This window comes from Apodemus sylvaticus, chromosome 3, assembly GCF_947179515.1.
Source record: "Apodemus sylvaticus chromosome 3, mApoSyl1.1, whole genome shotgun sequence".
Classification (NCBI taxonomy): domain Eukaryota; kingdom Metazoa; phylum Chordata; class Mammalia; order Rodentia; family Muridae; genus Apodemus; species Apodemus sylvaticus.
In genome coordinates this window covers 67,258,591-67,271,384 of record NC_067474.1, presented here as the reverse complement: position 1 = coordinate 67,271,384, position 12,794 = coordinate 67,258,591, and the positions used below count along the sequence as shown (strand labels likewise).

The window sequence follows — 12,794 nt, the reverse complement described above, 5'->3', positions numbered from 1 at the left end:
ATATTCATGGATTGGCAAGATCAATACAGTAAAAATGGCTATCTTGCCAAAAGCAGTCTACAGATTCAATGCAATCCCCATCAAAATCCCAAATCAATTCTTCATAGATCTAGAAAGAGTAATTCTCAAATTCATCTGGAATAACAAAAAATCCAGGATAGCAAAAGCTATTCTCCACAACAAAAGATCTTCTGGGGGAATTACCATCCCTGACCTCAAGCTCTACTACAGAGCAATAGTGGTAAGAACTGTTTGTTATTGATATGCAGACAGGCAGGAAGATCAATGGAATAGAATTGAAGACCCAGAAAAGAACCCATACACGTACAGTCACTTGATATTTGACAAAGGAGCTAAAAACATCCAGTGGAAAAAAAGACAGCATTTTTAACAAATGGTGCTGGATCAACTGGAGGTCTGCATGCAGAAAAATGCAAATTGACACATTCTTATCTCCTTGTACAAAGCCCAAGTCCAAGTGGATCAAAGATCTACACATAAAACCAGATACACTTAAGCTTATAGAGGAGAAAGTGAGGACAAATCTTGAACATGTGGGCACAGGGGAAAAGTTCCTGAACAGAACACCAATGGCTTATGCTCTAAGAACAAGAATCGACAAATGGGACCTCATAAAACTGCAAAGCTTCTGTAAGGCAAAGGACATGGTCAATAGGATAAAATGGCAACCAACAAATTGGGAAACAATCTTTACTAACCCTACATCCGATAGATGGCTAATATCCAGTTTATACAAAGAACTCAAGAAGTTATTCTCCAGAGAGTCAAATAACCCTATTAAAAAATAGGGCACAGAGCTTAACAGGGAATTCTCAACTGAAGAAACTCGAATAGCTCTAAAGCACCTAAAGAAATGTTCAGCATCCTTAGTTATCAGGGAAATGCAAATCAAAACAACACTGATATTCCACCTTATACCAGTCAGAATGGCTAAGATGAAAAATTCTGGGGACAGCAGATGCTGGAGAGGATGTGGGGGGAAAGGAACACTTCTCTCTTGTTGGTGGGATTACAAGCTGGTAAAACCACTCTGGAAATCAGTTTGGAGATTCCTCAGAAAATTGGACATAGTACTACCTGCGGACCCAGTTATACTACTCCTGAACATATACCCAGAAGATGCTCCTACATGTAATAAGGACACATGCTCCACTATGTTCATAGCTGCCTTATTTATAATAGCCAGAAAATGGAAAGAACCCAGATGTCTCTCAACAGAGGAATGGATACAGAAACTGTGGTATATATACACAATGGAGTACTATTCAGCTATTAAAAACAATGAATTCATGAAATTCTTAGGCAAATGGATGGAACTAGAAAGTGTCATCCTGAGCGAGGTAACCCAATCACAAAAGAACGTGTATGGCCGGGCAGTGGTGGTGCACACCTATAATCCCAGCACTCTGGGAGGCAGAGGTAGGCGGATTTCTGAGTTCGAGGCCAGCCTGGTTGTCTTAGTTGGGGTTTCTATTCCTGCACAAACATCATGACCAAGAACCAAGTTGGGGAGGAAAGGGTTTATTGAGCTTACACTTCCACGTTGCAGTTCACCACTAAAGGAAGTCAGGACTGGAACTCAAGCAGGTCAGGAAGCAGGAGCTGATGCAGAAACCATGGAAGGATGTTTCTTACTGGCTTGCTTCCCCTGGCTTTCTCAGCCTGCTCTTTTATAGACCCCAAGAGCACCAGCCCAGGGATGGCACCACCCACAAGGGGCCCTCCCCACTTGATCACTAATTGAGAAAATGTCCTGCAGCTGAGTCTCATGGAGGCACTTCCCCAACTGAAGCTCCTTTCTCTGTGATAACACCAGCCTGTGTCAAGTTGACACACAAAACTAGCCAGTACACTGGTCTACAGAGTGAGTTCCACGACAACCAGGGCTATACAGAGAAACCCTGTCTCGAAAAAACCAAATCCAAACAACAAAAAAAACAAAATAACCCAAACAAACAACAAAGCCAAAAGAACACACATGGTATACACTCACTAATAAGCAGATGTAAGCCCAAAAGCTCAAAATAAACAATTTGCAATTCACCCAGCACAGGAAGCTCAAGAAGGAGGACTTAAGTGAGAGTGCTTTGGTTCCTCTGAGAAAGGGAACAAAATAGTCACAGGAGCAATAAGGGAGACAATGTGTGGAACAGAGACTGAAGTAAAGGCCACCCAGAGACTGCCCTACCTGGGGATTCATCCTATAAACAGTCAACAAACCCTGACACTACTATGGACAACAAGAAGTGTATACCAAAAGGAGCATGCCATGGTTGTCTCCAGAGGGGCTCTGCCAGAGCCTTACAAATACAGAGGCAGATGCTAGCAACCAACTATTGGACTGGGCATGGAGTCCCTAATGGAGGAGCTGGAGGATGGTCCAGAGGAGCTGAAGGGGTTTACAGCCCCATGGGAAGAACAATGATTTCGGCCACCCAGATGCCCCAAGACTCCCAGGGACTGAACCATCAACCAAGGGGTACATGGTTCCAGACAAAAATGTGGCAGAGGAAGGCCTTGTTGGGTATCGTGGGAGGAGTGGTCCTTGGACAGGTAAAGGCTCAACAGAGGCCCCAACAAAGGGAAAACAAGGGGAAGGGAGGTGGGATTATGTTGGGTGGAGGGGCATATACGTGGAGGCAGGGGGTGGGAGGAGGGGTTGGGGGGTCTTTGGGGAGGGGGGAATCGGAAAAGGTTTTACCATTGGCAATGTAAATGAAGCCAATATTCAATAAAGAATAAAATAAAATTGTGCCTTGGGGATCTAAAAAAAAAGAAATGTTTTCCATGTCTCTGTTTTTATCTGAGGTAATTTCCATAGAATATTTTAATTTCAACACATTTTTCTATTTATTTTTTTAATTTTATCAGAAATATTTTCCATGTAAATCTTCAGTTTTATCAGAAAATATTTCTCCTTACCTCTTCAATTAGTTTAGAAATGTTTTCTATGTCTACCCTTTTATCTGTATTATTTTCCATGAAATCTTCAATTTTCAAACTTTTCTCTAAATGTTTCTTCTATTTTATCAGAATTATTTTCCTTGAAAATCTTCAATTTTATCATAAATTTTTTTCTATGTGCTTGGTCAATTAGTATAGATATATTTTCTATTTACCAATTTATCATTATTTTCCATAAAATTCTCCTATTTTAACACTGTTTTCTATATATTTCTTCAATTTTATCAGATCATTGTATGTAGACCCTCAATATTTTCTAACAGTGGACTTCAACATAATAATTACATGTATCAATTAGCTTTCATGTAATAATCATTTTACTTAAGTTGTCATATATATAATGATTTTTATTATAAAAAGTAAAAATGAAATATTTTGTAACAGTGTAGCTCTGGGTTACATATGGTAAATAATTTGTCTTCAACAGATTCATTTGGAAACAGCACAAAATACACATTAAAATATAGGTCTGTGGCAAAGTTCAGAAAGTGAAAAATAAACAACTATCTTTAAGAATTTTCCATGAGCAACAATTTTGTTCATTAATCACCTTCATGTTTTAATGAAAAATGGAGAGTGCTGGCTAGCAGGATTACCTCAAGGTTAAGATTTTAAGGTCTCAGGAATAAAATTTTGATTGTGAGTTTTAAGAGTAAATACACATTCTAAATTCACACATACCCTGAACACTTTCTTCTGAGATGGAGGGTTACACCTGCAGTAAAGATAGAAGAGAACTCATGTGGTACATCCCACAAAGTGACCTAAAAATGTACCATCCGGATTAGGGAGGTAGCCCTCCCACACTTAGAAAAGTTTTATTCAAACCAAGGAAGCCATTAGTGGATCTCAGAACTCCCTACATCAACCCAACTTTAACAGAGAAAAGCAGACAGGTATGGTATAGAAGCAACAATAACAATTTATTAAAAAATTAAAGACATGTTTCATTTCATGTGAAGAAACATGGCTTTTCTTTACAAATTATCATGCAACTGAGCAGTCCTGAAATCATGCATGTGTGTCATACCCTCAAATGGAAGACACCACATAAAATACTCAACCTAACTGGCACTCAATAGGCTGATGCATCATACCCTGGAAAACAATGTCGATTTAAGAACAGCGAACAAACTAAAACCACACAGGCCATGGAAAAATCTTACACACATATGGTTGAGTCAAAAAGATATTGTCCGACTCCCTAAAGCTAAACAGGAGGCTAAGTGAAGTAGCAAGTACTAAAATCAAACACCACAGCTGGCCCTTCCCGAAGAGCTGCGTAGGGAATGGACATGGGCACAGGGCTCTGTAAGGCTGCACACCTCGCTTGGGTAACAGTTACAATGAGTAAATGTAATATCCATTGTGGTTTTTATCCTTTTGTAAGGTTAGTACTGACTTTAATAAAGCATACTGAAAACATATAGAAAGAAATCGCGCTTGGAAGGGGTGGGTGGGGAACAGGAGACAAACACAAAGGAAGTGGGAACTCGGCTTCATCAGAAAGCACAGCCCAGGTCAGCCTCAAACTGCTGAGCCACAAATATCAAGAAGATACTAACCATGAAGCCAGGTACTACTGGCTGTGTAAATTTTGTCTTGAAGGAATACAGCAACTGCTTTGAGAGTGCATCATAAAATGAAAGCTGACCTAAAAGGATAAAACAGTCTCATTTATTATTCAAAATTAAACACTTAAGTTAAACAGATGAGCATGCCAAAAAGACTTAGTTAATTATTAGTCTTTGTTATAAACTATAAGAGCCATACTTAACAGTTCTTATAAAAAATATCAAAACATTATAAGGATAAAATCTTAAATCTGTTTTTTCCTGGTCATCAAGACCTTACTAATATCTCCATCATCTATTAAGTTGGTGCAGAAGTAATTGTGGTTTTTATACCATTGAAATTTGTCATTATTAGAATACATTCTTAAAAATTATGTTATATATCACTTTAATGCACATTTCTTCTGTATGCTTTTTGTTACTGACAATATTTGCTATTTGTTTTATATTTATTTTATACTTTGGAAAGTTAGACAAAAGGCAAACTAGGTTCTCATGCGAGTTCAAACTGGTTGTAAGCAGCAGCTACAGCCTTCATCAGTACTGAATCTAGTCTGGGAACTGCCAATGAACCTGTAGACAGTGGTTGGGTAAGAACTTTTGCAGAAGAAAGGGACTTGGAAGACGAGCTACGCTGTTGAGACGTGGAGCAACTCATCATGGACCATTTGAGGTGGTGTGCGTTGGAAGCAACTGGAAAGGTGAAAAGACTTGGTATGTGGGTGCCTCTTAAGCTGAACTAAAACGAAAAGCCATTTTGAATTGCTGTCGTCTCTTACTCTGTGTAAACAACCATTTCTCATCCTGAGAGTGATGGGTAAGGAGAGTGGAGTGCGCATGGCAATTGATGACGACTTGCTCCGTGGTCCAACCAAAGCTGCTCCTAAGAGCATGCGCGCCTGTGCTCTTCCCTCTCTTCTCCCTCCTCCCTCTCCACGCATGCGCACCTGTGCTTGTCCCTCTCTTCTCCCTCTTCCCGCTCCCTCTCCACGCATGCGCGCCTGTGCTCTTCCCTCCCTCCTTCCTCCTCCCTCTCCCTCTCGAGGTTAGTGCTTGGCACTCTGCTGCTGCTCTGATGAACCCAGCAAGACCATTACACCTGAGAATCATGCTTAGCAAGTCCATGAGATGCATCATGGACTGCATGGCCTGATGCTGGCACTAAATAAGGGACAGGGCCCAGTTCTCCACAACACTGCTGACCTCACATCAAACAACCAAAGCTTCGAAACAGAGAGAATGGGTGCAAGCTTTGACAACCACAGTCACCCAACATCTCACTGACTCTTGTTCAAGAACCCAGAGAACTTTTTGCAATAAAAGCAACTCGGCAGGATGAAGATTACTCAAATCCCTGAAGTATAGATTTTTATACTACATGAATAAACAAACACTTCTTATTGGCAAAAGTTATTGATTTTAATGGTTCCTATTTAGATTAGCAAAAATGTATTCAAGCCTAGCTATAATGATTTAAAATTCAGTCTAGAAAGTGAATTTCCATTGCACCCACCCAATAACACTCTTCTTCTTACTCTACACCAACTGTTCATCATCAAACAAAAGGCTTTTAGTTCACTAGATGCTAAGATCTCTTCCTTTTTATACTGACTGTGCCCAATTCCTCAGTTTTTAAACATTACTCCACCTGTCCTCTACCTGCTAAGCATTTGCTTGTTTTTCAACTATTCTAAATGTAGCTGCTTTGTCCAGTTTCTCATTTTCTTTGTAAGCTATTTCTAAAAAACAACTATCATCAAATAGGAAGAGAAAAAAGCAGTATTCCCATACTTTCGCAGAAGTAAAAATATTATTTTGTATACATAAAATATATTTAAATACAAGCAAGTATGGAGAAATGGTTTTTTTTGTTGTTGTTTTTTGTTTTTTTTAGAAAAAAAAAGTACACTTACCCCCATCAAAGTCACAAAACACACCGATTTTCTCAGGAACAGGAACATCCAAAGCTTTCACCTTATTATTATGCTTGGCTGCAAATGTGTTCTGTAACCAGCTGTTGACATGAACACACCAACTAGTGTTTGTCTTTCCTAACTGATCAAATTTGCCTATAGTTTTATATGCTACACCCACACTATAGGATTTACAATCCTTCTGGGCCTTTACTTCCCAATAATGTTGTCCATTTTCAATAGCAGTGTCTCCTATAAAAGATAAGAAAAAAGTTTTGATACCTTGTCATAATTATGACAGATTTTTTACTTAACAACAAACAATTTCTTCTTCTTTTTATTTATTTATTTATTTTTTTTTACAAATCTCAGGCGCACCACAAGCTCATGACCCTTCCACCTCGGCCTCCAGGTACTGGACTTACAGGCCTATCCCACCATACCCACTAAATCCAACTCCTCTTTCTGTGAAAATAACCATATCAATATCAGATGCTGAATGCAGAGTACATACTCTATAAATTTACATGTATTGTTTATGTTTCAATGCATATAAAATACGTCAAAGCCTTTCTTTGTTAGAATCCCATCAAGGGTTATATCCATGAGGCACACTACATCAGCTGGAGCAGAGATTTAAAAGTAAGTTAGTCTGGAAACTCTCACAGTCCCCAGGCAATCCACAGGAGCTTCTTCAGAGACCCATTCCCTACGCAGGCAAGTAGGCGTTCTGTGCAACCTGGACTCTGAAAAGGATTGCGCTTCAGCCTACCTAGCACGGTGTAGGACTCCCCAGTAAAGCGGTCTCTGCTGCCCCTTGCTGCTGGTGGCCTGGAGCCTACAGATGTCCGTTTGGGGGATGGGGTGCCACTTCTAAAAAATGTTGAAAATGGTTCACAAATTAGAATTACAAATCACAGCAGAAATTTTTGAAAATACTTCTCATTATGTTGCAACATGTCATTGGATCAGAAGCACTCAACTATAAGAAGCATCCACACAGCACAGGCTAAAACCACCACTGTCATGCACACTGAGCACGGTTTATACAAAGAGCACACAGCTGAAGTAAGATACAAGGCTGAAATTAGACAACACTTGCTGATGGGAAAAATTAGGAAAGATCTTTTGCTATTTTGCTTTTACTATTGCTTGTAAATATTTTACAACTGGATTTAAATAAAAGCAACAGCAAAATGAGGTTCCTTACATAACTACAACTAAGTAGCCTTTTTTTTTTTTTAGCTCTGATCATTCCTTCTTAAAAAGAGAAGTTATCTGAATTTATGCATTGGAAATATCAAATCTCAAAGAATGCCCACAATTACAATGAATAGGATCGCTTCATATCAAATTATATGACAAGAAAACTGGACACTGTTAGACTCCTTACTAACTCTCAAAACCCTCAAAAAGATGAACTCTCCAGGACGTCTCTATTGGACTGATCAAGACGGTGCCTCAAGTTCCATGGAATGCTTTTTGTAGTCTCGGCTCCTTCTACACTGTCCCCAGCATGCTCTTCAAAGTATGCTTTAATTATACTGAATTTGCACTTGAAAAACATTTGCTTTTTTGGTTAGGATGCTTTTTTGGATAAGACCATCCTGAAGTTGGGGTACAGAAACAGCTCAGTGGTAAAGTGCTTAGTGTGCAAGCATAAGGACTGAAGTTCAATCCCTAGGATGCACATAAAAAGCCAGGAGTGGTGGTGCGCCCTTGTTACCCCAGCCCTGGGCAAGTGGACTCAAGAACCAGTCTCAAAACACAAGGTGGATGATGGGTAAATACTGCCTGCCCACCTACACGTGTGAATGTGTACACTTGTGCACATAGTAGGGAGATATTGAGAGATTATTCTTCAAGTTATTTAGGAAAAATAGAAATGCTAAAACTTTATTATCACCATAATAAATATTTAGAAAATTTCCAATACAGTTGCACTAGGATTTTTCTTCCCAATGGAAAAATGTGTTAGAATATATGTTAATATAAGTAAAATCAATATACAAATTCTTTATAAACAGAAAACAAACATAAAGATAGTTACAGTCATTTCATGTGATCCAATGACTTAATTTACATTATTTAAATATTATCTTACTTTAAGATCAGATAGATGGCTTCAAATAATTAAACTACACTGGACTGCTTCAAGTACCTTCATTTCAGTGAATGCTATTAAGGAGCATGATTACATACAACAATAAAATTGGCATGGTTTAGTTTAATCCTTCCTAAAGGAGATCAAATGTCCTTTATATGGAATACTATTAACAGTGATCATTTGCCATGTCAGAATAATAAAGAATATTCTTTTCTTTAAAAACTCTCCTTTTTCAAAGGCCAGCCTGGTCTGGTCTACAGAATGAGTTCCAGGGCAGCAAGGGCTATACAGAGAAACCATGTCTTAGAAAAAAACCTAAAAGGTCATTTTAAAATAAATTATACATTATGTCTATTCCAAGAGTATGAACAGAGATCAGTGAGGACTGGTAACCGAAATTTTCTGTGAATATTAGAAGCACAAGTTGGGGCAGAAGAGTAAAGGAACTGAGTGGGAGAAAAAAATATCTACAAGTGCTTCTGAGAAGTTCTCCAGAATAGAAGGCATCATCAATCAATCAATCAATCAATCCCCGGGTATGGTGTCAGTAACTTCAGTACGCAAGGGTATGAGGCAGGAGGATTACAAGTTTGAGGAGAGTCTAGGAGCAGGTTTAAAACTAGAATGAGTGCATACAGAATTTCTTCCTCAAATGCTGGGGGAAAACTGAAACTGAAAAAGCAAATTTTGAGGAAATGTATTTTTAGGTTAAGAAGTTAAAAATTTTTATTAGATAATAAATTAACAAATAAAATTAGGATACAAATTAGTATATAAAAAATTTTGGCTTGACCAAATTTTCTAAGCTGGTACTTATTATGCAACACAAGAATCATTAAGTAGTAAAAACTTAAATTGTATAAATACTGTCAAATTAATGACAACTCAAGGAAAAAAATCCATGTCATTATTTTCTTTTTTTATTCTTTTTATATAAACTGCCTGATTACAAATATTCTGTGTTTTCTAAACTAAAGGGGAAAGCAACACTGTATTTTTGCCAAAATAGAAAAAGTAGACAGATGGAAAGGAAGGAAGGAAGGAAGCTAGAACGAACGTACAGAGGAAAGATCCCCTCTCCTCCAATTCCTACTGTTCTGCTGTGGGGAGACCACAGCAGCTTGGGGGGACAGTTTTCAAGCCATGCCCTGAACTCCAGGCTACCCACAGAGCACAGGCTGCTGTGGGACTCTAGGATGAGGCTGGCTCTAAGGCTGCTCCTTTTTTCTCTTTTTAGATTAGCCTTCTGGGCATATTTCCTGAGGAAGCCATTCTGTTCCTTGTGAAGTGTAAAAAGCCCTGTTTTAGGTGCAACATCAGGGAAGCCTGAAAAGGAACAGGGTTAAAAATAAAAATGCGACTGGCCTAACATGGCTTATAAATTTTAACAAAAGAGTTTTAAATCTCTGAAACATCTATATAATATAAGACTTCTGTGTGACTGTGAGTATTCCCTAGACACTCATTTGAAATTCATATCTGAAATGTGCCTCTCCACCAGAAAAAATGACTGTGCACTCAGGAGAGTTCATCAGAGTACCTAACTCAGTCACCAAAATGTTGCTGCACATTAGCTTTCTTCTCTGAAAGTTAATTTAGTTTATATATTTATTTTTAGATATAATAAGCATAGTTTTAACTAATCTTAAGTGTATTTGTAGAAAATACCTTTTGGAACTAGAGAAGGCTTGGTCTGTGTCCTTTAGACCAGCAGCACTTCACTACATAGAGCTGACCTCTGACCCCCATGCTCCTGGGAAGGCTGGCATGCTTAACGGTCAGGCTGTGACTGCTTCTTAGTTGAGAGGTGGACCAAAGAATGTAAAAGAGATCTTGTGAATAACAAAGCAATGATCAATGAAAGAAAATGAGGAAGAGGTAACGGTAAATGTGTGATTAAGTGTGAGCAAGAATGAAAAACACTAAGCCAGGGCGCCGTGACATGGGCACGGTTATAATGACCAGGCAGTGTTTGTTTTCTTGCTGTGCTGGTGCTGGTGGTGGGATCAGGGTTGTGCATACGTTACAGACGCAGTCTGCCACTGAACTGTATACCCCAGGCCCATTTGAAGAACTCCTAAAACACAAATCATCGCAGTGGCACAGAAGGGCAAAACAAGAAGCCTCTGCAGAAGCTAAGTAAATGCTTCCCTTACCACAGACATGGACTAAGAGATGATACTGAAAAGACAACAAGAATACAGTCTAATATGTGGGCCTTCAACACGTGGTTAATGTGGCAGTGAGGGCCTCTCTATGAAGTATCTCAGCGGAAGAAAGGAACTGAGAACAGGAACCACAGCTCAGCCCTGCGTCCTCAGCACACTAGAGATGTACAGCATCTTCACTAAAATATGCTAGCAGTGCTGAAGAGTGAGGAGCTAGCTATACTCTTAGAGTCTTAAAACTGCAAAAAACAAAACAAAAAAACAGGTCTTTAGGATTTTTGTAACGAAGTATTGATATCAATAAAGAAGACACAATAGAATCAGAACCTACCAGGGCATCTTCCTAAAATACCTACATTTCATTTACTCCCCCACTGGTAGTTCCAACAGTCCACAGGGAAGAACTCATTCTGAAAACTATATACCAGGTGCTTAGGAAGAATAAACAGCGAGAGGATAATGATATATAGAAATAAGCAAAAATGACTCACTGAGCCTTGCTTCAAACATATATTAAGGGCTCATCTAAAAACCCAAACAAACAAAATCAAAATAAGTATGACTTACCAGTAGTAAAGAAATACAAGGAAGCATGAAAAACAGAAAAGAGATAACTGCTGAGGTTGACAGTTTGGCTGCAGAGTTAGGTTAAAGAAGAGAAGGCTCCACCTTAGTGCCTCGGCCTTCCATCTCTGCGGTCCACTCTTTGTAAGGACAGCAGCCATCACCTTGTGTACAGAATGGGCTCCATCTTAAAGGTCCTTTGGTGATCTTACTGGATTGAGTATTTGTATAGCCGCTAGAGCAAATTGTTTACCCGCTTTCCAAATGTTCACTATTGTAAGATAAAATAATCATTTTCTTATTGTCTACAAGCAATTTAGTCTCACAGGCTTCTGCTTTAGTCCAGTCTGCACTCTAGCCTAGCTGAAGTGTCCTTTAACTTTTAGACTATTTATCTACTATATGTCTTGTTTCCCTTCTTTGCAAGATGAAACACCCACTCCAGGAAGAAACAGTGGAAATACCACTTCTTGAATGAAGGCCTTCTAGCCCCTACTATGCTAATTTTACACACTAGATCCTGGCCCTACTGTGACATTTCGCACACAATCACAACTCTCCACACACAATCACAACTCTCCAGACTCTACCAGGTAGGCCTCCAGGAGGCATGAGTGGGAGTCTTGGTGTCAGAAGGATTGTGGGTACCCTGCTCACGGGTATCACATGTGCAGAACAAGTTCCTCAGCACTTTCTTACATAAAGCCAAGCTCAGTGCCAAGCCATATGCCTGGCCTTCTCAGCTTTATTTACTGGACACTTAGATCTCAACCTGGGGGTTGAGACCCCTTTGGGGGTCAAATGACCCTTCTACAGGGGTCACCTAAGACCACTGGAAAACACAGATATTTATATTATGATTCATAACAGTTGCAAAATTAGTTATGAAGTAGTGATTCATAAAATAATTTTATGGGTGGGGTTACCACAACATGAGGAACTGTATTCAAGGGTCACAGCATTAGGAAGGTTGAGAACCATTGATTTAGAGACCTGTTCTTATGCAAGAGAAGCACTACACAGAGACTTCTTTGAAAAGTGTGTGTATGAAGGAGCCAGTTTTTGTCGCTTATCCCGGTGCTCTTTCCTCTTTTGATCTTTTCTTATTCCCTGTATCTCTAGCACTCTACTCCAAAAGCCAACACAAACCACCTGTTTGGGGCTTCCCACCAGTGAGGTCCTCTGCCTATGATCTGTCTTAGGTCACCTGACTTTTACCATTCAACCAGGAAAATTAGGACACTCCGTGAGGGAGCATCCCTTGCTTTGTGACCTGTTTCTTACACTACCACAGTCAGTCCGTCAAGACTTGCCTGTCATGGTAATTTGGTGCATAGTTCTAACTGACCACCTCAACATCTGGCAGCTCTGAACAGCTTTCTTATAGTTCATCACTATACACAATCGCCATCTTGTATCACTGTTTCATGTGTACACAGCTCATGTATAAGACTCAGACCAAGATTATTGAAAGTAAGGGCAG

General features: G+C 39.3%; 1 protein-coding gene across 2 annotated transcripts in view; it reads right to left on the bottom strand.

Annotated features, from left to right (window-relative positions):
* The window catches only part of Fsd1l (fibronectin type III and SPRY domain containing 1 like), a 75,506-nt gene that overhangs the window by 10,904 nt on the left and 51,808 nt on the right, over nucleotides 1–12,794 (bottom strand). For both annotated transcript variants that reach the window (XM_052176502.1, XM_052176503.1), the window contains 3 exons: nucleotides 7,245–7,345; nucleotides 6,473–6,724; nucleotides 4,551–4,639 (listed from right to left, as the gene is read on the bottom strand). In XM_052176502.1, coding sequence (XP_052032462.1) covers nucleotides 4,551–4,639; nucleotides 6,473–6,724; nucleotides 7,245–7,345 — 442 coding nt within the window. The remainder of the gene's footprint in view (nucleotides 1–4,550; nucleotides 4,640–6,472; nucleotides 6,725–7,244; nucleotides 7,346–12,794) is intronic.